The sequence below is a fragment of the Zonotrichia leucophrys genome, chromosome 2 (assembly GCF_028769735.1).
Source record: "Zonotrichia leucophrys gambelii isolate GWCS_2022_RI chromosome 2, RI_Zleu_2.0, whole genome shotgun sequence".
NCBI lineage: Eukaryota > Metazoa > Chordata > Aves > Passeriformes > Passerellidae > Zonotrichia > Zonotrichia leucophrys.
Genome location: NC_088171.1, coordinates 87,935,568 through 87,962,794, shown reverse-complemented (window position 1 = coordinate 87,962,794; position 27,227 = coordinate 87,935,568). Strand labels below are relative to the sequence as shown.

The window sequence follows — 27,227 nt, the reverse complement described above, 5'->3', positions numbered from 1 at the left end:
TTTTTGGAGCAGTCCCCTTCTAGTGTGGTGCACCATGGTCACAGGGTGTATGTTAATCTTGTAGGGTGGTCAAAAAATTGTCTAACAGGGATGTAAAGATGTAAATGTTTGGATTTTGCTGGTTTGAAACATACACTGTTTAAATACTTACGGAAAACCAGAAAGCACAAATTGTTTGCAAGCTAGGATGTGTTCTGTAGTATGTTTATCTTTTCTTCACTGTGTGGAGGAATTACTTTCGTCTTTTAAAGTAAGGATGTCGAAGCACATGCAGGAATTGGAAAAATGTCTATCCAGTTTGGATGGCATTGTTGTTTTTTTTTTTGTTTGCCTATTCTTTTTGTGCAGGAGGAGGAGGACTTGTACAAAAGCTGCAGAGCTGCTGTCAGTGCTCCTGCAGGTCCTGGAGAACAGTTTGATCTTACTGATACAAATTCTTGAGATACTAGATGTTTTGAAGTCTGTGAAACAACCTGAAAAGGGAAGAGAGAGTGTACTTTCGTAAGCTTAAAATATGAATACTTCTATTAGTCATAAATGCGGGAGGAAGATGAGATGAAGAGAGGAAAGAATGGCAGTAAGCTGTTCATCTCTGGCGAGTGCTTACAAAATGCAGATATTCCTAGACTGGCTTTCCACAGTGTGTGTTTACTTTTTCTTCTTGACTTACAAATCAAATATAATGGGTTGGGTTGGGTTGGGAAAGGCCCTAAAGATCACCGAGTTCCAGACCCCTACCATGAGCAGGAATACCTTTCACTGGACTGGGTTGCTCAAAGCTCTATGCTGCCTGGTCTTGAACACTTCCAGGGGTGGGGCATCCACAGCTTCTGTGGGCAACCCATCCTAGTTCCTTACCATCCTCATAGTGAAGATTTTCTGCCTGATATCTAAACTGGATTTCTCCTCTTTTAGTCTAAGTTATTACCCCTTTTCCTATCACTACATGCCCATATAAAAAGTTGTAAATTTTCTGGAGATGTTCTTCTACTTACAGGGCAAGTAAACTTCTTACATGAACAACTTCAGTTTTGTTTATCTGAATATGTAAAAACAAGACGTTATGATCAAAGTATCAGGAGGTGTTTTAATTTTATCATGTTGTTTAGGTTTTGATTCTAAGATGCAAGACTTCTGCAGCACATTTTCAAATTCTTTCTCAATAATCATGAAGTAGAACTTTGTGTAATTCCTTCAACTAGTTTTGTGAGACTTGAGGATCTCCTGAACTCATCATTTTGAACAGTGCTGGAGTATAAAGTGCATTATACAATTATAGTCTTTAAAAGAAATACCTTTTTCTCTCCATACAGCTTGAAGTTCCCCTTCATAACATAAGTTTCAATTTATTGCTATTGTGTCCTTCCTTTTTCTTTTAAAGGAAGAATTGCTGTCATTCTACCATTTAATCTTTTTCAATAGTATTCTGTGGTTAACTGCAGATTGCCTGTGCTGTGTTCCAAATCCCTTTGGGGACCTTTTGAAGCCATAGGTTTTATAACAGAAGTCTTCTATCATGCTTAATGGAACGTGTTTCAAAAGCTTGCAGCAGAATGTGAATTATAAAATATATAAAACAGGAATGTATAGAAAACAGTTCTGTGAAGTTTTAAGCTTTAGGTTCTAAAAGAAGTATCTGGGTTCAGAAAGATAATTCATAGTAATTCTGAGGAGTTTTTTATTCATTAGCACAATTTACAAGATAGGTTTTCTTCTGAGGTCCAAAATGTTTTCTTGCAAAATGTATGAACTGGGTTTTTTTGTTGCCAGTGATAAGACTTTTTCTTCCCAGGCTTGAATGGTACACAGTCCTCTGTTGTGTTGAGAAGTAGATTGAGTATTGCCCGCAGTGGAAAACACTGGGTAACAGTGACACGTCTTGGTCCGCTACTCAACTGTGCCCATGCACGAAGGAAACTTCAGTCATCTGTAATTTCAGGCTATTTCTCAATTTCAGGCTATTTCTTAACAATCCAGCACTGAATTTTGTGTGGAATTTCTGTTTTCTTTAAAAGCTGAGTTAGCTTTCCAGGACATTAGTGCTCATTAATACTCTCACATCCATGATTAAGGTGTTTTCTTTCCTTCTTTCCCCCTTGGCAAAAAAATGGCAGTCACCACTGCCAACAGGATTTCTGAGCTGACAGATTTAAGGGCCATTCAGACCTTATGTGGAAGAACAAGTTTTTAAGTGTATCCACACTCCAGCTATCCATACCTCTGCTTTTTCAAAGTTTTCAAAAGTATGCTTTGCCAATTATTTCTGTCCCGGTCCATGTTCAATTTGAGGTGGAGGAAAGAGACCGGTTCACAAAATGTCAATAGCGCCAGCATCAGAAATAGTATGTGAACATCTAGATTCACACCTTTATGTTGAGTCTATACTCTGTTCGGCCTACAATCTGCTGTTTACCAGCTTCTTAAAAAACAGCTTAAATATGTTTTGCTTTGTGAGCTACAATGGCATGAGTCCTGTTGGAAAGACTGAAATCTTAGATAACTGTAGCTTTGACATGCAAACATACTGTGTTAATTGGAGGCAAAAGTTGTAAAAGGTCTCTTTTATTTGTCTGGTTAATATGCACAGGAAAAATTACTCTAGGCATGTATTTGAGATATGAGGAGAGGATTGTTTTAGAAAGCTGGTGATTTTTTTTTTTTGGTTTTTTTTTTAATATGCCTGTACCATAAGAGGTATTTTCTGCTGTTTGTGATTTAACTCATAAGTGGAGGACAACAGTTCAAAGTTGCTATCAGAAAAGAGCATGTCTTACATAGGGTACATTATATGGGTACTTGATACTTTTCTGACACTCTCACCAACATTCTCAAAAGTGAAAATTATATTTATTTGTTTATGTTACCCTATATGGGGTAGAGATTTATATTAACCTGTAAGCATAGTGAATAGTGTGATATTTGTGTGAATAATCCAAGTTTTACTTTAGGGTGTTTTTAAAACCAGAAGTAGAACAGAAAGTTTCTTGACTGTTTGATTAGAATCATACTATGGATATAGTAAAAAAGTAGAAATTCCCTCTAAAAGCATGTTTTAGAAATATGTTTTAATCCTTAAAGCTTTGGTTATTTTTCTACATCTCATCCTGAATCTGTCATGCAGATGATTATAATTCTGCTTAAATGTAACAGCTTTACTTGGCAGGAATATTGACATGATGGTTCTTGTTTCATGTTATGTGTCATACAAAAGTTTCATGACACACGGCTCATTGCCAATAGAATGAGGTATTTTTTGTATTTCAGTTTTGGTGTGATGATTAATTTGGTAACTAAGATTTCTGAATGTGTTAGTTGCTTGTCTTTATAAATTTCAGTGGTGGATGCTTATTTACTTGGTTTTGAAAATTTGAAGGTGTAAATTACTTATTCTATATAAGCTCTCATATTTATGGGAAATGTTGACAGCTGGGCACTGCAGTGCTCAGCTTTCACTTTGACTCAGTGTTCACTTCCACTCTTCAGTGTCATAAGCGTAAGGCACTACCAAGCTGGGGAAGGTGACCTTTGGCTTTCATTCTGCAGTTTTTATTTTGAAGTCATGCAACATTGTTAGTTACTTCCCAAAGGTATTATTTGGAAAATAAAGTAATGGTCGCCCTTGCATTTTTTGGTGAGATGATTTTCTTTTGTTCTGTGGTCTGCTTAAAGCTGAGGCAGGCAATAGAGGAAGCCATAGAGTTCCTGAACGCTTTGATTGGCAGTGTGCAGGAAGTGAAGCAGCATGCTGCTTACTTCCCTCAACACACTGGCTGAAGGTGTTCTTTCAGAAATGGTTTTTTAAAATTAACATCATAAAGATTTCTGACGTGAACAGTAAAATCTGCAAAAAATGTGAAAGCATTGTAGGTGTGTCTTGTTCTCACCTGTATTTCACAGTATTTTAGCAGTGTAGGGAGCACATCTCTTGCTTTTTCCTCCCACTAGTTTTTCTGCTCTCAATCATTCTGTGTGCAGTAGATACCACCTCTTTACTTGTGCTAGTCCTGTGTCTCAGGTCTAGCAATAATGCTTCATTCTCTCTGAAATGACAGATTGGATCCTACAGTGCCTTACCTGTGTGGTTTTATTATATGTATGCAAAAGAGCATTTGTGAAGTTGGCATTACCAGATTTATACCCTGGAAGTTTGAGGAGTTATTCATACAATCTTTTTGAATCAAATGTGACCAAAATATTTACCTCAGAAGTTGGAATAAGGGATGTTAAAAACACAAGATCTGAACAACACTGAAATTCATGGTCAGTATTGTTTTTCCACCAATAAGCTCTTCTAGAGTTTAGTTACCTTTAGGTTATCTGATTTCAAGATTAAGTTTTCAGATAAGCAGTCTTTGCTGCTGAGCATGTTGCTGAAAGGCTGGGATAATCCTTCTAACCCCCAGTCCCCCATGTAAAGGCTATTACCATGTAAAGAGTATGGTTATTTTGGTCTAATAATCTCTGTTACCCTGATGGCAGCCTGTTCTGCCTCTTCAGTCTTAACAGCAAGAACTGTTGGGATGGCTGAAGCTGTGCACGTTTTACAACTCTTGGGTAAAAATCTTTTTGGTAAATCTTTACAGATAAAGTACACCTTTTTCAAAAGGGGAGGACAGGAAGAAAGAAGGATCTTAGAAAAGCTGAAATGAAATCTTTGTATCTAAAACTTGTATTGGAATGAATATATGTGTATATACAGAACAGATGTTTGGTGTGACTATTTCCTTTTTTTTTCAGGATAATTTGGTCACTTAGTGTTTTTACTGGAACATTATTTCTGTTCGGGACCATCCTAAGTGGCAGAGTAAAACCACTGTGTTTTTACAGTGTTTTTACTGTAGCTGCATGAGTGTATGTAGGTCCCAGGCAGCAGAACGGAAATGAGGATTGGTAGCTTACTGTGGTGCATGGCTTTTCTGCACCAGATACTGCAGCTGCTCACACTGCTGGCATTACCTTCAGTATGATATTGGTTTAGTGGGGTCTCAGTGGCATGTCAGTCAGGGTACAGTATAATGCTAGAAATGAAAGGCATATTTCCTCTCCCATCCATCTCTACTGGTCTGTTTTGGACATTCATGTCTGGTCTTGCTGAATCCAGAGTTTAAAATAGCTGGATTTCCCATGAAAACTCTTTGTAATATGAATTTACCAGGGTTGTGTTATAATGAAAAGCTAAATGAAGTGCAGGGAAGGCTTGCAAATCACTTAATTACTTATTTTTATGCACTAATTAAGCATCTAACCTCTTGTTGTGGTATAGGGACTTTTTAAAATTTATTCACCTGCATATATTGGATTCTCTTCTGAGAGTCAATGACTATTGTAGATAGGTAGGTACCCGATTCCTGGACATTCCTAGGAACAAATTTAGTTTATTTACTTATGCCTTTTAAAAGTGAAATAAAAAGCTAGATTCCAATTCTGTGCTGGGTAGAAGAGGAAAGAGTATTGACAATTAGTTGTGGTCTCGTTTTTGTTTTTAGAATGAGCCTTTCTTCCTTCATTGAAACTAAAATGCTTTGAAGTACGCTCTAAATAAACAAATAGAGGTGTCATACTGTATGTGGTCTACCCTGAAGGCTTATTTGTGGGTGAACTCTGGCATTAAGGGCTATTAAATGAAGAAGAGGTATCATTATATTTTACTGTGGAAGGATGTTTTCTCGTTGCTCAGTTCTGTGCTGGTTCTGGTAAACATTATGGGCTGGCAACATGTGTTATGCCTGTTTGAGGTATAACTTCAAAATGCCTATGTTTTTTGCTTATATGGAGTAATTTTCTGTGAAGAATCTCTGCCTATAGGTTTGGGGTTTTTTTTTCTGGAAAACCAAAGATGATAACTAGAATGATTTAAGCACTAGTAGTTCAATTTTTGATATCATTCTTAGAATACTTAGCTAGACCTATTGGTTACTTACACAGCAGATAAGTAGTTTTGCTGCACTTGAAAATATCATAGGTGTCATAGCCACTGGAAACAAATCTAAGAAAGCCAAATCTTTAATAAAATTAATTTTTGATTTTAACTTTTCTGTGAAGAGTCTCTATTATAATGATATTGGTGCCCTTCTTAAAGAGAAGTGGTTTGACAACTTGCAGCTACTGCTTTGGAAGTTGTGTTTGTATCTACACACATGCACCAACTTTCAATATGGATATTAACCTTTATTCCTGTTCTAAGGAAGGCCATGCTGCAACAAGTCTTTTATTCTTTGTATCTCAGTTTGGAGGTATTTTTATACCATAATCTGTAAGGCTTAATCATCTAAAGCTTTCATGCATGTTCTATATTTATGATTTAATTGCTTTGGATTGGATTTTTTTAGCTTTTGTTTTTCCAAGTATTGTGAAATTTCGTCATGTTGCTTCTGGCTTCCACACTTACTTTTATATAACTTACATGAATATGTCAGGAAAATTTGTTGAAGAAATAACTACAAATAAGGATAAAATGGTGATTTGCACCCACTGCTCAAAATGACGTTTATCTTTTACTTTGGTTATTGCTTTAGTAATGCTTGGTAATTTGTATTGTGGTAAATACCTCTTGGGATTTTCCCAAGAGAAATGGAAGAGCTGAATTTTTTATTAATAGGGGGCATTTAGTTTCTTATTGGGAATGTGGAAAAGATGAAGCATTTCCTCTGCAGAAGGTGGAAGCAGAACCTGGTTTTCATTCGTTGTGAGTTAAGCCTAATTCTTCTATTTGGAAAATCTGGCTGAATAATTTAGTTGTCATTAAGATGCACTGATGATAGATAGGGCTTTGTGTAAGTAATTCTTAACTACGTGGGCTGATGCATGCTGAAGAGCATTTGTATCAGTTGTCTTAGGGATATACATTGCCACAAAGACACCTTTATTTGTTATACCTCTTTCCATTCCCATGTCAGTTTTTTTATACCTTTTAAGTAAAGGAACAGATAACCATAAAATGTCACTGTTATTGAAAGGACACGCAAGACTTGTTTTTAGTACTACTGTTTTCCCCTTCCTTGTTGGGGTGGTCACTCAGACAATGTAAGTGAGTTGGAAGCACTATCCTTTTGTATATGACATTCCCACTGATTCTGTAATATCTCTGATTTTTGAGAGGCCAGTGTTTTCAGTCAAGACTGTAATAAACAGAGAAAACTTAGTGCAGTAGTCTCCTCTTACAAAAAACATGAGTGTACCCATTTACAGGAGTAAATTATCCCTACTGACCTGAAGAAGTGGAGGTAATAAATAATTTATTAAAAAAAACCCAAAAAAACAACAAAGGCCTCAAACAATCACAAACCTAACAAATCTATTAACAGTTATACACAGCATGATTATATGTAGAAGGTCTTTGAGTGTATACTCAGCAAATCTGCCCTTGATTTAATTACTTGGTAAAAAATAAGTTAATAGCAGTTATACTGATAATGGAGTCTTATGCTTTTTTACCAGCAATTTCGAAAGAAATCAAATGCTGGTATGGAAAAAAAGTAGTTTTAAAAGTCAGTCTTCAATACAAAAGACGAGGAAAACATGTTATTTTTGTTCTGCTTGACTGCAACATTACTGTAGGAGAAGGCATGCATAACCAAACTTGTCCAGAAATGTGTTTAATGTACTTGGAAAACATTAACTTCTTTCCATATCTGTTCTTGTATTTGTTTCTCCTGTAAGCCTACTGCATGATTTCATTATGGGATAGAATTCCACATGTTTGTTTTATACTTTATAACTGTGAAAATAACTGTGTTTTCAATGTGTTTTGATTGTTTGTTTCATTAAAATATACCTCCCAACTTCCTGGGTTTTTTTTAGGGAAAACATGCTTATTTTAGGGAAAAGGAAAAAATCATTGAAGTACTGAACTTGTTGATAATATTAAATTGTCTTACAGGTTTTTAAAATTTGGTTTCATTTCTGAATCAGCCTCCTGCTGAGGCTACAAACAGGAACTGAGATTTGCATGTAATGGCTGGTTCTGGTTGCTCAGGGCTGCAGGGTGATTACTAGGGCTTAAGAGCCCTTGTCTTAGAAGCGTAAGGTTTCTGGTTGTGCTGGGCATCTCAGTGGTCCCTCTCCCTTCCCCAGAAGCAGTTGTCATTGCAGGTTCCTTCATGTGCTTCTACATTTTGTGCTGGGGTCCATAAGCCATTCCAGTAATCTGGCCCGATTTTAAATGCCGCTTTAAACAGCTCACTTATGGATGAAAAGTCATGGAGCAGGTGCCAACAGCTCAGCTGCTCACCTGTCTCCTGTTCTCCTTCCCTTGCCCTTTAGGCTAGGGATTCTCTAAGTTGTTTCCTTGCAGACTTGCTGAGCATGTGGCATGCTGAGCTGGGACAAGCAAAGTGGTGTGGGCAGGTTCCTGTGCTGTGACACTGCTAACACAGCTCCCTGAGGAGCTCACTTGGCACAGTGGTGCTCAAGGCCATGGAGGTGGGAAGGAGAAAGTGTGGCTTTCTCTGCTGGGGACTCCAGCTGGTGGCAGCTCCCTAGGCCTTGATTAGTCCCCTTGAGCTCCAGTTGACTGATAGTCGTGGCATCCAAACACTCAGCCATTTGTCCCTGCCTTGGCACAGTTCCTGTGGTCAGCTGGCTTTGTTGAGGACAGCCCCAGCTGGGGCTCTTTGCTTGCCATAAGCACAAACTATGAACTCTGTGTTCCTGGTGTGATTTTACATAAAATGGTAAAAATAAAAGAATTGCAGGTTTTCATTTGTGAACCCAATGCAAACTGGTCACAGTAGCAGGTTTGAATTTCTCATCATAAATTTCCAACTCACTGCTTCACTTGGGGCATATAACCCCCAGCAGATCACCTGAAGGTGCTAACCAGAAGTAACTGAAAAACTAGCACAAGACTACAAATTTCAAACTAAGCACCTCTCATTTTATAATGAACTGCAGTACAAAAGTATGTGTTACTGTTAGCTCCTGGATAGCTTAGGTTATCCAGGAGATAGATAGGCTGGGTTTGCTATAGAGGGACCGTGGTATGAAATGGACCTGTAATTACTTGTGCTACTATGCACAGTAACTTAAATAAAAATCTTCTGTTTGGTTTATTCAGGTTAATTTTTTTGCAGTTATAAGAGTTTTCTTTTTTGCTGGTGTTTTTTTTTCTTGTTGTTTTTTTCTGGATTGCAAGCACACATATATATAAATGTTATTGGTGCTATTTTATTGTCTTCTGCATTTGAAGCTTGAACAAGTGAGTAGCAAGATCTGGCTATATTGTAACACTTGAAAAAATAATGCTATGCTGGAGAGGGTTTAGACTTTAGGTATCAAAATGTCTGAAGGGTCTCCAAGTGTAGCTTAACTTGAAGCATGTTCTGCACTAGGGCTTCAGGGGCTGAGCACTGTTTGCTCCCTCTCTGTGGGTAGGTCAGGAGCAGGGTGCTGGAGACTGCTGTGGACTGTTGTGCTCTGCTGAAGCCTGACAAAGTTTGAATATAATTAGGGCATAGAGAGAGGGAATGGTGGAAGACAGGTCGGGCATTATAAGCAAAAGGGGTCAAATAGCCTTTCTCCCAGGAATGGAGAAGTCTGTGTTAGGGACTGTTAGGTGCTGCAATGCAGACTGAGCCCTTAAGGGCAGGCTGATGAAGCTTTGAATCTGGCTACCAAAACATTGTCTCTCATCTAGTGGCTTCACAATGAAGGATAACCTTCCACTTAACACTGGACTAGTGGGACTAGAGAGCTACTTCTGCAAATGAGAAGGTATTTTTTTGCCAGTTGAGGTGGAGAGTGGAGAAAAGACTTTGTAGTATAATTCATGTAGTCGCTTGGCTTTTTGGTGAAAGGTGAACATAGTGCTGAATAAATAGTTTAAAACTTAGCTGCTAGAAAATTAGAGAATGTGAGACTGGAGGCTTCCTTTACAATCCTAGTTTGTCATCAACTTTTTGTATACTCTTGATAATTGGATAACTGTATGTTTTATTTAACAGCAACCGGTCATGAATTAGCCCATTTTCTGGATATAAAAACCCCCAAACCAAAACTATGATTAAATGCAGACTGTATATCAAGAAAAATTTCAAAGCAATAGGAGTGTTTGGTGGTTTATATGGAAATATTGTTCATAATTCTTCTAAAGATTACCTCTTCCTTTTTATCCCCTCATTTAAAAATGAAAGAAAAAAAAAGAACCAGAGAAAAGAAACATCTAAAACCCCCAACCCACACCTTTTCTGAGGAAAAAAATGCATGCTGGCTAAAAAAATGAGTCTTGATAGCTTACAGTTTTGATTTTAGAAAATATACAATGGTGAACTATCAATTGGCTGACAAAAAAAACCCATGAGAGTGTTGTTGGAAGTGTTGAATGCCAATGTGTGTCTGACTTCTGAGCTGTCTGTGAGAAGGCAATTGTTTTAGCTGCTTTTGAGTATAGATTACACAGACTTGAGTGGAGAAGGATCACTGCACTGCTTTGTTGTCTTTGCAACCCCAAAAAGACCACTTTATGCAATTTTACATTTCATGGCTCTCCATGCTTTTCATGTTTTCCTTTCAAAGAGATATGTAGTAGAGGCAATGCTTTGGTATTTTAAGTGATTTTTTTTTCCTAAATTGTTCAATTTCTGTAGCTGCATAAAAGAAAAGCCAGCCTGTGTTTTAAGGCAGATACAGACAAAAGGGGAGATGGCAAAATAGTGCTCATATAGGTCCCGTCTAGCTTGGCCAGCAGTCTATGTAACACTCGCATTATGCGAGTCTCTTTGTAGCTGTCCCCTTATAAGTGAGGAATGGTTTGGTAATTGGTATGGTAATTAACCTGGAAAACTATCCCCTGCTTCGCTTGCCAACTGGCTTTAAACGCTGTGATGTTAATTGGTAAACTGATCCAGTGAAGAGAGGCTTGAAATGTTTACAGGCTTGTCTGAATTTAATTCACTTCTTATTTCAATGAATGGCTTATTTTTGTTTGATGGGTTGTTCTTTTGTTTGTTTTAATTTGTAAATACTGGTTTTTAGAGTTTTGGTTTTCATTAAGAGTTTTTTTTTAAAAAAGAAAAAAGCTTAAGGAACAAAAGAAGTGTTTTCTTGTGGGATGTTCTTCTTTGATATTAATTTCTGGCTTCGTGAATTTATGTATGCTAGACTGTAAAATATTGACATGTTTTAAGAGTTAGTTCTGCTTGCCTTACATATGGTGTTTGCGTATATATTCCTGAAACAAAGCGTTACTTGATAGTACCTGATTTGCATTAACTCAAGACTGTTTTGTCAGCTGAGAGTAAACAGAATTATTGTAGTGGAACTTGTATTGTAAATGCAGAAATATGTAGGAAATGTAAAAGGGGGTAAGGAGTTTCCTAGTTACAGATGATAAAAACTTGTCTTGATGTTGTCTTCCTACATTATAGTAGGTGTTTGGGGTTTTTTAGTGATTTAAACTAAGGCAGTGACTCATGCCTAACCCAGGTATACATTGCAGGGATTACCTGTAATTTTCTTGATAATGTTCCCATTTACAGTATGGGAACCCCTCCATATTTATGCATTTATGTTCTGGTTTACAGCAGGCTAATTTTACAACTTACTCTTTTCTATAAGAGGCATTTGTTAGCTTGGGGTGTAATGAGGTCTTCATGATGTTGTAAGTTACTCTGAAAAACATATAGAGAATTATAAGAACTGTCATTAAACATAATTTTTGTTTTATAGGTTATTCAGCAATAGTTATGAACTCCCGTTTACGAGCCTTAGGTGGGAGGATAAATAACATACGAGCATCAGAGCTACCAAAAGAGAAAACCCGATCAGAAATAATCTGTAACGTCCACTTTTTGGATGGCTCAGTACAAAGCTTCAAAGTCAACGTAAGTTTGAAAACTACTTTCTTTTTAAATACATAGAAATTTGTTTGAAAGCTGCAGATGAAATATGGGACCCTCCCTGAGGCGTGGTATCTCCAAAAGATGTTAAAGATGTAGCTTTGTCATAACAAATTGCAGAATTACTGCTTATGAAGTGGATTTAAAAAGTGCTGTTTTAATTTACTTTCAAGCCAACCAACTTCAGTGTCATAAAATCTTGGCATGCAGATTGTGTCTGGATAAAGGTCTTCTATATGATATGGGAACCACAAAGAAACAGATCTGGTGATCATTATCAACTGTGAATAAGTAATTAATATTTAAAGGAAACTCCTCAACTGGGATATGCTTCTCCTTCAAAGGACTAGTAAAAAGGACTCCTCCTGAAAGAAGGAGGCTTTATAAATTCCTGTAGTGATGTCAGTACATATTTTCAGAAATGCAAAGATGTAAACAGTGAAGACGTTGTGGCTCAGTAGGACTATTCTGTTCAGTCTTTTGTACTTCAGTATGGTCTCTTTATTTGGGTGTGGGGAGGTAAAGGGAGTTAATGGAGGCTTGTACTCTGTATTTTTAATGTATTTTATTCTGCAAGGTTTATAACCTTTAGTATTGATTTAATATATCAGTTAATTTTTAAATGGAAACAAGCAAAACTTCTGAATCAGCTTTCAGTAGAATTATTTTACCATGCAGAAAAACTGTGGATACATTTAAGTAGAATTGTGTGTAAGATTTGTGTGTATTTTTTAATATTATACTTATTTTATCCAATTTACCTTATTTGAGAAGAAGCATTTGGCAGAGGAAGTTGTATTGTTTAGATATCTTAGACTACACTATGCTTTCTAATAGGACATTCAAAAGTGCACCCAAAAGTTGTATTTTTCCAAGTCTTATTGCAGTTTTCTGCAGACTGATTTTGTTTTTTAACTTTGTCTGTTGGACATTGGATATTGATTGAAATATAAGTTATCTGATAGGTTAAAGAAGTTATTTTCACCATAGTATATCCAGAATTAGTCTGATTTTAGTACGTATTTTATATACCATGTGTTCATATATGTGTGTAATATTGGGAAGTGGAGTAGAAGGAGAGTAAGAGGAGGACCAACATGTTAGTATATAGTTTCCATTGTTTGTCTCCACCATGCCCTAGGAATTGTCTTGTCTGTCAGTGAGCTGGCATAATTGCCACCTGCCCTGCACAAGGATCTGTGTAAAGTGAGGAATTCAAAATGGTATTAAATTCATGCATAGTAGTATATTTTTTCTTTGTAAACAAATTTGTAAACAGATGTTTACACAGCTTTAAGTGTAGTGCTTGGCCTGAAGCCTAGCACTATACAAGTGAAATTTGCTCCCCATTTCCTCCTTTAGTCAGTGAGTGCAAAAAGGGAGCCATTGAGAAGGAACTGTGTAGACCTTAAAGCAGATTCCTGGTACCTAAAGAAAGCTGGAGAGGGGCTTTGTACAAGGGCATGTAGTGATACAACAAGAGGGAACTAGCTTCCAACTGAGAGAGGGGAGATGCAGATGAGATATTAGGAAGAAATTCTTTGCTGTGAGGGTGGTGAAGCACTGGAATGGGTTGCCCAGAGAAGTTGCAGCTGTCCCATCCTTGAAAGTGTCCCAGGCCAGGCTGGATGGGGCTTTGAACAACTTGAAGTAGTGGAAGGTGTCCCTGGCCATGGTAGGGAAGTTGGAACCAGATGATATTTAAGGTTCCTTCCAACCAAAGCCATTCTATGATTTTTTTTTAAATTCTGAACCCAACTGATTTCTCTCCCCAACTTCAGTGTATCCTTAGGGTGCCACTGCTGGTTACCTCTTCCATCCAGGAATTGTAAGGGCCTCCTTTACTGCAGCTGTGATGCTGAGCTGTTCACAGGGGTGATGGAGAACTCATTACTGCTCTACATGAAACAAGCAGGGAGTGCAGCTACCCTGCTGTGTTATGGCCTAAGAAAAGGGTTTTGCAGATTTGTGTTCTTTGGGTACTCAGCTGGTAATGAGGGAGGCTGTACTTTTCTGTGAGGATGGCCCTTCTTGATTATCTAACCTTGATATCAGCCTAAGAATAGGCTTTGCCACACTGGTAATGTCCTAAGGTCCATTTCTCAAAGGATTTGAAACCAGCTGCAGAAAATTTCTGTATCCAACTTCTGCTTACATTAGCAGAAAAATTCAGCCTGACTCTGTGTTTGTGTGTTTATTTTAATTGCCAGCATAATTCAGTTTTATCTCTGTGACCAAAGAGACCAAAGAATAACTTGGGTCTGTGGTCAGTCTGGGAGTCAGCTGGTCATGAAGTGAAGGGCATGTACTTATTGAAAAACAGTAAGTTTTGCTCTGAACAGATTTTCCCCACTAGTGAAAGCTTTCTTTGCTGCTTCAGAGAAACTGTTTCTCGAATCGAAATGTTTTTCTCCACATTTAATGCATTTCTGGATGATGTGTTAATTGAAAGCTCCATATTTTAAAGAAATTAAATATGGATATCACATGGCATAATTATCCAGGAGACAAATAAGCCGAAATATATTAAATAATGTAGTAGTACATTATTAAAATGGAAGGTGCTTTCTGAAGAGACTAGACATAGATACAAGATAAATGGATAAAAATGTGTACTCTGAGTTTTGGATATTTTAAATAAGTTTTCTAGGTTTTTTACTTTCTCTGCTTTTACAATTATTGCTGAAATATGTTGAATTTTTCTCATCTGTCAGAGTTTGGAGAACTAGACCTGAATGGGATCACCTCTTCTAAAGCATAGAGTTCAGTGTTTTCTCTTTAAAGAATGTCAATATTATCAGTGGAAAATTAAAGTTGAGAATTCTTCAGGGTTGTTTGTGTTTTAGTGGTACCTGGTTCTGGTCTGTGAAGGCTCAAAATTTGGATAGATGTTGCACTTTGAACTAACATTAGGCTAATATTTACATATGCATAAGTATGCTTTATGTTTATAGACATAATTATATTTTCATCAACAAATAGTAGAAAGTAACAGTGGAAAAGCAGAATACTTGAAGCTTGGCCTTTGTCCATATAATAGCATAAGTGGAATGGGAGAGTTCTCTCATTCTAAAGACAGTGGGATGGAACCAACTGAGCATTGCTTGTCATGTAGCAGCTCTCTGAACAGAGAATTCTTACTGCAAAAGGATTTCTTTCTTTCAAACTCGTAAGGGGAGTATATAGGAAAATAACATTAAAGAAAACAAATCTCATGGGTAAGAAGAAACTTAAGATAAATTTACTGTAAGTTTAAACAAATGGATATTCCTATGTTGTCATTTCTGTTATCTTGTTGACAATGTACATATGCTCAAGACTACAAAATATGGGGTGGATTTAAATTTAATAAAAAGACAATTGATTAAATAGTCTAAACTTACAACACTGATTAAAACTTGTATGTTTTGGAATTTTGAACTAGTACTAACATCTTTGAAAATGGTGGTAGAACATTAATGGTATCTCAAAATACTGAATCTTTCAGAGAGTAGAACAGGGAGAATAGAGATAAAACTTTCATTTCGTTCTCTAGGAACAAGATCTTTATAGAGCCTACAGAGCTGATTTTCATCACATTTTGTTGCCAGATGGCATGGCACTTTTGTAGTTCCACCTATATGTAACTTTCTTCTTAATTATTCTGCTGAATGATATTTCAGATGTTACTTTGTTTCCCAGTGGTTCTGTCTGTAGGAGGGGAATAAAACCCAAGTACTGTAAACCTGGACAAAGGAAAAAAGAAGGTAGATTTTGCATATGGATGTAACCAGAGGAACTTTCTATCTATTGAGAAACCTGAAGATAGCTGCATAATTTCCTTTCTTAAAGGTTGTTCTTATTAATAATTTATCCCAAAGAATATTGGTACTCTGACTAGCTGTAAACAAAGATTTAATTGCAAGACAGCAGCACTGCTTTTCTCCTGGACTTGTTACTTTGCCAGAGTAGTGAAGTGATGGGCTATTTTGTTCAGTGTTTTTATATAAAAGTGTTATACCACAGTTGCAGGGAATCTGAAATTTGGATTCATGTTATTACAAAGATTTCATCAGTATAACCTGTAGTATGTGCTGGTTGTAGGTCATCGTTATCAAGAAAGTTCGCATAGGAGAACAGACAGACACATTCCACTGCATTGCTTGCCGTCCACAGAGTATGTTAACTATGCAAGGCTGACATGGCCTTTCTTGTTCCACTCCTATGTGTTCCAGTACTTACATGGAACATGTCCAAAGTCCAGGCAAAAAACTGAAGGTGCATGGAAGCTGAGAATTGGAAATGTTACTTCAAAACCACATTTGAGGCAAAGACTTGACTGCATTTAGTGCTGAATGTTGCACTTGACTTTAATTATATCCAGGCTTTCTTGAAGCCCCCTAGTAAATTTTGGGTGTTTCAGTTTTATGGTAAGGTTAACTCACCTCTGTCCCTGTTGTTACCTCTGTCGTGTTCTAAGACTATAATGCATAGGCTTTTCACCTGGAGATAATGTTAGCTGTCATTCTGATGTATAGAGAATTTGCTCATATACCATGTATGGGTGTGTTTAATAGGTATTTATTATATTACGTATATTACATTGTGCAATAATGTAAATTTATCTGTAACTTTTGATATAAACGTGCAGGTATTTTCTGGTTTTGCTCTACTTTGACTCATTTACCAGGAATGACCACTTGGGAAGCATCTCTCAAGTAAACTGACTTTTGAGAAGGTATAAAACTGAGAGTGGCAGATCACTTCTGAATTGCATTTTCTATGTTTTTGTCTTAATACCTGGGATTTTTGCTTTTAGACTAGTTGTCTTTTAGTAATAATGTTTCCTTCTAGAAATAAAATGATGAGGCTGTAATAATTCAAAAAGTTGTAAGAATTGAATCTTGAATTGTAAGGAATGTTTTTCTTTTCCTTGCACCTCAGTTAAGTTTCTTCTTCTGGTATTTGAGAAGGAATATGATGGTTAAAATGAACACACACAATTACTCATGGTATGTTTAAAATAATCAACTGAGGTACAAGTCTTAGAGGTTCTTTTTGACTGTGGGTGTGAGTTTTATAATTTTAAACCATTCATAGAATAATGCAGTCTTGCAGAATTTTTGTATATCTGTCACCAAGTTTTCCTACTTGTTTGATAATACAGAATGGTTTAATGCTACTCTGTGTCCCTGCAGGTTGAAAGAACTGCTGTATGAAGTTTCAGGCTGGCAGCAAATATTTAGTTTTGTATTGAGTTAGGTCAGTATACTTGACTGGAAAGCAGTAAGACAGTATGAAATTTGATGATGCCTCTGAGGACAGTGAGAAAGTGATCTGCCCTACAGCAGGCTTGTTAGTCTTAGCCCTTTGTGGGGCAAGACTTCATAATAAATGCTGAAGGAAAGAATTAGTGGAGGGGAAATTTTTCTAAAGTTAGAATGGAATGACTAACCTCATATATATGTTTGTTTTAAATCATTTTTGTAAGGCAGAGGAAATGCAGTGGGTTAAAGCTCTGTCCTTGGACAAATATTTTCTATGACCTTTATGTAGGAAAATACTGTACTAAAGTGTATGGAATCTAGAAACTTTACAGGGTGGGCTAGGAGTTGGCTGAGGAGGTGGCTGTAGATCTTGGTGAGAAGGAGATATTAAATAGTGCAAGGGCATTAAAGGGAGTTCTTGACTGTCAGATTTCCTTAATGTGTTGCTCTTGAAACTTTTTCAAAAAATCAAAAATATTAAGTTTGAGGCCTTATTAACAACAAAAAGATACAGGAATATGAGGTAGCAGGTTATCTTGAACAAGGAGTAATTGCAATGAGGAGAATCAGTAGTGTAAACTAATAGCTTTTATGAGATGAGGTAATGTTTTTTTAAGCTCAATTTTCAGTTGCAAACAATAGAGAGCGGTGGCAGTTTGCAGACTGAGCTGCTCATGTATTACTGTTCTGAAAAGGTGAGTGCTTTCATGCACCAGGCAAGAATCTTCACCCAGTGTCAAGGAAGTATTAGCAGTGTTAGTCTTGGCATTGAGGCAACCCTCCTGGGAATGTCACATGTGGATCCTGGCCACTTGCAGACAAAAGAGGGAAGTTCCTATCAGGCAGGCATAGAAAGTAAAACTAGGCTGCTCTGCAGAAAACTGTACCTTAGGAAAAAAAAAGCCAGTTCTGTTTATTCTAGATGAACAAAATCTTCCACAGTTGAATAAGAGCATCGGGTTGGTAAATAAATTCCAGGAAGAGACAAGGACAGAGATAGCAGAAGAGCAAATTAACTGTGTGTTAAATTACTGCAGAAATGAAAAGAAAGTGGTAGCTCTGTGTTCAGGCTCATGCACCTTTTAGGACCGAAGGACATGGGCTGTCTGGTTGCAAAGGAGTGTTACAGGCTGAATTAGGAAAGGATGACCTCAAACAGCATGTGGTGGGCAGTGGGCATTGTGTCTGAAGTCAGACTGAATTTGTAAAAGCTTAGGTGGTGCTTAACTGGGAGGTTATCATTACCAGAGAGTGGGGGCAAAGCTTCTGCAGAGGACAGGGAGATATGCTTTACATTGCACTGTCCTCCAAAATGGTCACTTTGTACCATTTCCCTTGTAAAAGTTAACAACCTGAAGAACTTTGCATGCAGATTTACCTCTTTAGTCCAAGGTTCTAACAATTTCCACTTAAGTTTATGCAGTTCTTAGGGCAGTGAGTCTTGATCACTCCGGGTTCTAGGCAGTACTTGACATTAAAAAGTAATGGAGGGCATTTTTCTCTTCACAGTTGTTTAACTTACTAGAAATTGAATTTGACTAACTTAAATTCCCTAAATGTTGTAGGAACTTGTGGTGGCATGAGTAGAATGTAACAGGTGTTAATTATGAGTGCTTGAAGTATTAATTTTTGGCCTATCCAACATAAGCTGTAATTGATTTGAAGACAGATTTAAATGGAGGTGAATAGTTGTGGTTATGAGGTGGTTGATGCAAAGCTTTTAATACTTCAGAATAAGGATTGGTAGATTTCATAAAGGTGAAATAAATAGTTCTTTTCAGGTGGAAACACACAAACTTCTTGAAAATGTTTCTTTTCAGTAAAAATTTTGAAATTCTCAAGAATTTGTGTCATTGCAGCAGCACAGGCTAGTGAGGAAGACACATAATTTTTTAAATTACACTATAGAAAAACAGGAGTTTAATTAGGAATGCCTTAACTATTTGCCCTAATGGATTATAGGGTTAAGGAGAACTTGATTCTAATGCCCAGTATAGCTGAGCAATGTTCATGTTGGTTTTGCCCTCTTATGGCACAGGGGAGTGAAAATAGGATGTGTTGTAAAGCACTTGACACATTGCAATATTTGAATATGCTGTGGCTATGAATTGTATTGGAATGGATGTCAAAATTCAGAAGCTCTGGTGTGACGTGCTTAACCTGCCTCACTTTACACCTAGGTCTCAAATCTGCTAATTTACAAAGTAAGTTGAGGATTGTGCAGCATGAGTTGTGTGGCCATTTTTAGGTATATAGACCAAAAAATAATTCAAATGTTTCTTAAAGTAATACCAAAATTAAGTAAATAAACATTTCCTTGAAAAACAACAAACCCCCTTGTAACTGAGAATTTTAACAAGACTTGAACAATTTAAAATAACATTTTTTATTTAGCTTAGATTTCTTGACTGGATGCTTGGTCTAGGCCCTGGGAAAAATAAAAAAAAGCAAAAAAACAAACTGTGCATTTAGTACCAGAGGGCAAGAACTAGAACCACATAAAAGTAATGCTGGAAATAATTTTTTTCCTAGGAAATGTGGAGAGGAAGAAGAGAAGTAAATAGATGTGTAGGTGGATGAGACTAGTGCTGGCTGAACAGCTGGGTTTAGGGTTGGGAGACCCATGGGAACATTGCAAAGAGAGAACTCTGCTGAGGAAGATGTCATAGTGGGGAGCTTGCTTGTCTTTACAGGGAAACCATGGGAAGGCTTAGCAATTCATATATGCTGGGGGAGAGGCAGGAATGCAATTGTGAGGGGCTGGGGAGGGTAAGGTGAAGGGATCTGAATTGAGATGAAAGACTGGAAGCATGGAAATTGAGAAAGGAATTTGGAGATAATGCTGTTGAGAAGAAAGGAGACCAAAAGGAATAGGAAGTATTGAAATTCAAACTAAAAATTAGCAGAAGAATCCACCCTCTGTGGTCTTGTTCCTGCTCCATTTATAATGAAACCTGATATTCCTGAACACCTTCTTTCATCAAAATATCTATCCCGTCCCCTGTAATTACTGCTTTCGGTCATAATATAACTTCAGGAGCTCGTTTAGATGCTGTCAAAAGTTCACACCATAGGTGTCCAATTAAATTAGGCTTCCAAGTTGTGCAGGTGTCATGATGACACTTAAAAGTGTTTTAACTTTCTGCTTCTGAAAATCCAACCGTGGGGAAATGAATATGGTCAGTGCTAGATATGAGCTTACAGATGTCAGGAAATGCCCATTATTTCATAAGGTGCAATCTGCTGTTTCCATGGGGCCCTCTTGTGTACACACATGGATAATTTCTGATGGACAAATCTGTCTGCATGGTGGAAGCAATGCCGCTGATGAACAGAGCTGCCTGACAGGTGCATGGTGCCATGGCTTTGTGTGAATAGGAATGCACATTTGCATGGTCCTTACCTGTGACTGGCAGTTCAGTTTCTAAGCTGGATGTTAGGCCTGTGCTGTTTCAGAAAAAAGTGGGATTTGATCAATGCTGTGGTTTGACTATGGCAGCAGCCTGTTTGAAAGGTGGGAGTGGGAATGTGCAGCTGGGTTAAAAGGAGGGTGCAAAGCTGCTGCTCTCAGTGGCCACACAGCCTTTATAGGCCTGTGGGGACTCACATTTATTGTGAGATCTCAACTGTTTTCTCTGAAAGTTAGATAAGATGGGAGAGTGCTGGACAGGAAAAGGTAGTCTCAACATCTAGGTGTTGCCTACATTGTTTTCTCCACATGTGACATTACTCCAGAAAAATGGGCACAGCTTTTCATGGGAAACCAACAGCCTGATATGGTAAAGCTGAACATTCAAGTCACAAATGAGCTCCTAGGACTTCTGCTCTAGCAGTAGAAAATGTTGGATAATCCTCCACAATAAGATGGGCCAACTGGGTGTCCATTGCTTGAAATTTTGTTTTTCTTTTCCCATCTTCTTAAATAGGAAGAATGCCCCTATGAAATAAGGAACGACTATGAAATATTATGAGATTTAAAGTACTCAATCATAATAGTGTTGTACCCTATTAAAAATCATAAAAATCTGTAGTCTGAACAGGCCTTACTGGGCTGCTCTATTATAAAAAAAATGTTTAAGCAAAGAATTGAATTGGCTTATAAGTGAACACTTACGTACTGAGCAAGACTGGGGCCAGCCTCAGTAATGTGGCTTATACTTTGTCCTTTGTTTCAAGAGATTATTTTCAAAAAACCAAGACTTTCTCTTAAGGAATTGGAGCGTAATAAAACCAGAGCTGAATTTTTAAGAAATTTGTTCAAGAATAAACTGCTTGTCTTTTGCAGTTTTCAAATAATTTTCCTCTGAGTTTTTGTTTGTTTGGGTTGAGGTTTTTAATGTATGATTATTTCTGCTTTTCAGAGAGACATTTGGAAAAATCTTGACTTAAAACCTATTACTTATTAGCATATTTAGGATTGCAGTCTTGTTGAGGGGGTTTGTTTTTTTGATTCAGTGTTTGATGGCTTTTTAAAATAGAATTGGCTCATAGTGTTCTTTGCCAGAAGTTTGTTAATCTGCTCTCCACAATGCTATGGCATGGAGATTCTTTTTTTGGTTTGGGGGAAATTATACCAGCCTTAGACTTCTGATCTCTGCTGCCTGTTTGATACTGTGTTGCACCAGTTCTTCTGTGATTCCTGTCACAGGGGACATCTGGGCAGAAAATGGGGTGGCTCAATGGCAGCTGAGCATGTGGACGCAGAGGGCCAGGTGAGAGTGCAGGCTGATTTGTGGGATCTCATGGCTGGATCACAGGATCCCCCTCCTTTTTTTTCCCCATCCTGGTGTATACTTACTTTGCCTTTTATTAGCTGATGTGGAAGCACAGCGTGCTGCTTTGTGGTGACAGCAGGGGCTGGAGCAGCCCTGTGTGTCTGCAAGCCATCCCTGCAGGCTGCCACTCCAGGAAGGGCATGGCTCCCACTGTGGGCAAGGGAGGGGTGACCTGCTTGCAGTTAATTTGCTGCACTCACATCAAGGGCTGGAATAAATATCTGTTCACATTAGGAAATTTCATGTGCCTAAAGTATTCTGGAAAGAAACCCAAACCTTTATCAGAGTAAAGTTCTTATTGCTGAAAACCTTTGAATTGATGAATTAGCAGGTATTTTATTCCTGAGTTATATTAGGAAAAAACCCAAAACTAAACGAGCTTCAATTAATTGTATCTTAAAATGTATAAGTGTTGCAGATTTCACTTATAAACTTTTCTTATTTTCAGAAACAAGACACTGGACAGATTTTGTTGGATATGACCTATAACCAGCTGGGTGTGACAGAGAAGGAATATTTTGGTTTACAGCAAAACGAGACTTCAGTAGATTCACCCGTAAGTATAGTAAATAATAAATGTGTGTGCATGTATATGTGTGTATAAATATATACACAAGTATGTATACACACATATTCATGCACACACATGCACATAAACAGTATTTATTTGTAACTATTTTTAATCCATCTAATAGTTTTTCATTTCGCAGCGATGGCTTGAACCAAGCAAACCTATTAGAAAACAGTTAAAAGGTAAGACTTATTTTTACTATCTTGATTGTAACTTTGCAGGTCTGTTTTTCTACATTCTTATGGCTAGAACAAATGCATATTGTCCAAATGGTAGATTTTGCTTCAAGAGCAAGTCTTGTGTCTTTCAGTCTTTTCAACAGATTCTTCTACTTCTCCTTACTCCTACCTGAGAGGAAATAAGACTTGTTAGATCATTAACTTTGGTGCTATAATAGCAGCTAAACCTGGTTTCTGGGCAGTGTTAGACATGCTTAGATGGCCATGAAAGCAGTAGTCATATTGTGGTGCCAGTGAATTCCTTCTGAGAAGGAAACAAAGGAAGAGGAGTTTTGATTGAGGGAGGAATAGCCAGTTTTGTGCATAGGTTCTGAGAATTGCTTATCTCACATACAATAGGAAACCCCAAATTTATGCATTCTTGTTAAAAAAAAACTAACCAAAAAAACCAATGCCACACACTTCCAGGTGCATCTGTTGTTCTAGTATGTCTTGTTTTATGCAGCTTTGGGTAACACCGAATGCCTGTCCAGAGGGAGAGGCCAGCCAGCATAACCCTGGCCGGAGAGCAGCTTGGGAGTGGCACTGAGTGGCACTGTCCCAGTTTGGGCTGTGACACTTGAGATATGTTTCTCAGCACTCTCATTTCTACTTTGTGCTACAGATCATGCATTTTTATTTCAATTCATATACAAAAGTAGCATGTTGGACTGCTGTAATTTAATGTGTTTGTATGTTAGATAGAACTGAGCATTATCCCAACTGAGATACCTTAAATATATTTAGTGCTTTTCCCTCTTCTAATACTTAGGAGGCAAAGGAAGCTCAGTAATGCCTTTTATGTAGCATATGCAAAGTACTTGAATTTAAAGTGTTACTGCATTTGAGAGTATTTTCTTCTCAAAGTTACTGTTTGGGCATCAGGAGAGACTTTGCGTAGTTTCTTTGAGTTTCATGCATGAGATTTCTATGTGGTTTTTCATGTAATTTTTCTGTAAATATAGAAATTAAAATATTACACTCTTTCTGTTTTAAACTAAATATTGATTTGCTCTTCTAAAATATTGCAGGAGGTTTTCCCTGCACGCTTCATTTTCGTGTAAGGTTTTTTATACCTGATCCTAACACACTTCAGCAAGAACAAACCAGGTAACTTCTATTTGCCTTCATGGACTGAGAATGTGTCTTACCCATGTCTGCAGCTTGGCAAATTATGCTTTATTACATGGGTAACTTTCTATTACTCTTGGTATTGAATGCATTTGGAATGGAGAGCTTGATGCCATGCTCAAATGAGTAGTTTCTCGTATACACAGCTTACAACTCTGAGGTACAGCTAGAGTGTAAGTTGGTACAAAGATGTCGGTTTAAAAGTACATTTATTTGTGTCTTGAATTTTTTTTTTCTTGGGTCTGCATGCCCTAGGTCTATCTATCTTAGAAGTTTTGTATCAACATTGAGTCAGTTTTGAACATGTGTAGTGGATTTAGTGCTGAGGGTGTGGGAGGGTGGGGTTTATTTTTTTTGGTGAAGAACTGATAACAGTTCTTGTTTTCTAGTTTGCCCATTACTTGTAACATGCAAATATGTATAATGCTTCAGTTTAGAATAGACTTCTGAAGTTTTATTTTTAAACCTGTCTTTGAGTTTTTGGGGTGGTGAGGTGCATGAATTGAAGGCAATTTGCAATTAATTTGTCACAAGGTTTTAATTGAATACTTGTTTTGTTCAGTGCCTGTAATTTGGAGTTTAGAATTTGAAGGCATGTGTTAATCTGGCCATTAATCTGGCATTTCTGTAGCACTTTCATTGCTTATTAATTTCAGTGACTTGGGAATACAAGTAGTACAACATGTGAAATTATATTTCTTGTAGAAAATTTAGCTTTTGACTTGTTTTGGTAATTGTTAATCATGCACTTTTAAGCTGTTCTGCAGTTTAAAACTGAATTTATTTTAAGATCTGCTCTTTAAAGTTCTTCACATGCCCACTCTTCAGTATCACTATAAATTAACATTGTCAAGCTCTCTAGTAAAAGGAAGACTAAACTGCTCTTGGGGAATTGTTTAAGAGCTTTTTTGTCAGCATATGCTGCTAGAGAAATGTCTCATCCTCCACTGAGTAGCTCCAAGATAGGCTTTCACAGTCAAACCTTGATTGAGATTTGGAGTGTTTTGCCTTTTTTTAATTTTTTTTTTTTAATTTGCATTCCAAATGAGTATTCCAGGGAGAAAAAGAGCCCAGTTCAGTGGTGATTTGGTTTTTGTAGAGCCAATTGCAACATTAATACTGTGGCTTTGGAGTTGCAGTAGAAACTGCCAAAGATCCTTAAAAATGTTGTGAGAGTAAGTGGGTGTATGATTGCATATTTGTAAATGCCACTAATATTTTTTCATCTGTTTGTATAGCTTGCTGGGAAATCTAATGAATTAAAACTTATATATGTTGCTATTTAAATCATACCATTTAAAAATAAATGCATATTTGTTTCTTTTCTAAAAAACTATTTTCTAGGCATTTATTTTTTCTGCAGTTGAAGATTGATATTGCAGAAGGAAGGTAATAAGAAGAATCTTCACTTTCTCTGTAATTCTTTTAAAAATAAAATTAAAAAGCCTTTGACTTGAGGGTATTGTTGCTGAAAAATTATCCCAGTTATCCCAAAAATATGTCTTGTGAAACATTGTTTTAAAGGAAAATCATGTTGCTAGGAAATGTTACAAATTTTCTCATAGCTCACTTATTAAGAATGGTTTAGAAGTCTGTTGTAAATGAGCTGTAGGAGATGCTGTGTGTCAACAGGCTCAATATCAGCCACAGAAATATTTATGCAAGGCTTGGTGTGCCAGGCATGGAATTCCAAACCTGGGGACCCAATACCTGGTGCAGTAATCAGGAATAGTAACGGGCAGTTCATGCTCTTGTTTCTCATTTCAGGGTTATATTACCTGTATGGTGGACATATAAACCCAATGGTTTATTTGGCTGTGATTTCTATGTGTTTGTATATTTAAAAAAAGTAACAAGGAAAACATGGTCCAAGTATTTGCTGCCAAATGTCAGTTGCCTACCGGTGTTGGCTTTTTTTCTTATATAGAGTCAGTTTTGGTCATAAGATCAGAGCTGTCTTTGTACTTGTCATTTGGGTATTTTAATGTTTGTGTCTCATTTTAAATACACCAGAATATACCTATTAAAATACTGTCCAGAGCCCCATAAAAATATTTTCTCCTTTTTCTTTCCTGACTAAGCATCCAGCAAGAGTTTGAGCTTCTCCTTTTCTGATTAGTTCCTTCCATTCACTTAAGGGGCTGTTTAATATCTTGTACTGTGCTTTAACAATCAAACTTAGTAAGAAAAAATCAGATACTCTTTTGAAGATAAATTAGTCTTCACATACTGAGCTAATTGTGAGACAGTTTCAATATGACATACATACAGCCTATGTTTAAATAAAGACATTATTTCCTCTTCTTTCCAGGTTGTCATGCCCCATTAATTCTGCTGTTGTCCTAGCATCATATGCAGTACAATGTAAGTACTAATCAACCTTTATTTTGTTAATCAATTTATTTGACTAACTACTTTCTTGGCTCTTTGGCACTGAAAAGTCAGGAAAGATTTCTTTCCTTATCTATTTGTGCAGAGTATTCAGTATGCAGGTGAAGGTTATTAGAGCAGGCTCCAGAGGCAGTCTAAATAGAAAAATAATACTTTTTAGGCCTGTAAAAAAAAAAGTTGATGCAAGAAAAATGTTGCTATTTATGTGTACTTCTGAGTGATGACAAAAAAGTCACGTTTGCATTGTCAGTGGAAACAAAACTCTGAAACTTATTGTGTGTTATAATAGCTACGAGAAAGCATTCCAAGGGAATAAGTGGTCATCTAGAGAACAGATAAGAGGAAGGTAAACTCATGATTAAGAAACTACAGTGTTCTTACACAATGTTTGTTTCATGGAATTTGGTTTGTGAGTGATGTAAAACTGGCCCTTTGCAACACATTTAAGGTGACTTTACATATAAGAACTTACTTACATCCTTCTCATCTGCCTTCAGCTGGCAAAAAAATTTCAAATTATGATACTACAAAAACATCTTCTGTAGGAAAACCAAACTGGAGTCTGACAAGGCCTCACAAGCAGATAGTGGAAAACAGCTGGAGGAAGGCCTTTCTCATTAAACAAATAAAGAAAAAAAAAAACAGGTTGGGGGTTTAGTGGAGTTTGCATATTTGTTAAAATAGTCAGGGGAAAATAAGTGAGAATGGTTGTGTAATTATTTGGCTGAATCTCATTTCTTTATGGAAAGGCTAACAAGGCCCACAGAAACAATTGAGATAATTTTTGTTTGAAATAAGAACCAAGCTAAAATAATTAAAGTGGTTTTCAAAGAGGAATGTGATAAACTCTTATCTGTTGAAACCCTAAGAGTCTTTGAAACGTTTGCTTTTATGTTAAAGCATATCATATGTTGCGCCCTTTTATAAAATGAAACTGTAATCAGATTCAAGCTTCAGTAAGAACAGCTGAAATTTTCCAAATTTCCCATAGTCCCAGTTTTGGTGCCAAATGAAATGTGTCCTGCTCTGGTGTTTCTGAGGCCCTGTAAGGGCACTTGAAG

The 27,227-nt window shown here is 37.1% G+C and overlaps 1 protein-coding gene across 5 annotated transcripts in view; it reads left to right on the top strand.

The window, feature by feature from the left end:
* Positions 1-27,227, top strand: part of PTPN3 (protein tyrosine phosphatase non-receptor type 3) — a 124,108-nt gene that overhangs the window by 17,886 nt on the left and 78,995 nt on the right. For 3 of the 5 annotated variants that reach the window (XM_064705610.1, XM_064705608.1, XM_064705607.1), the window contains exons 2-7: positions 11,665-11,819; positions 22,304-22,411; positions 22,551-22,608; positions 23,676-23,754; positions 25,120-25,164; positions 26,087-26,139. In XM_064705610.1, the coding sequence (XP_064561680.1) occupies positions 11,682-11,819; positions 22,304-22,411; positions 22,551-22,608; positions 23,676-23,754; positions 25,120-25,164; positions 26,087-26,139 (481 nt within the window). In that variant the 5' untranslated portion in view covers positions 11,665-11,681. The remainder of the gene's footprint in view (positions 1-11,664; positions 11,820-22,303; positions 22,412-22,550; positions 22,609-23,675; positions 23,755-25,119; positions 25,165-26,086; positions 26,140-27,227) is intronic. The other 2 variants (XM_064705611.1, XM_064705609.1) reach the window with 1 other exon arrangement.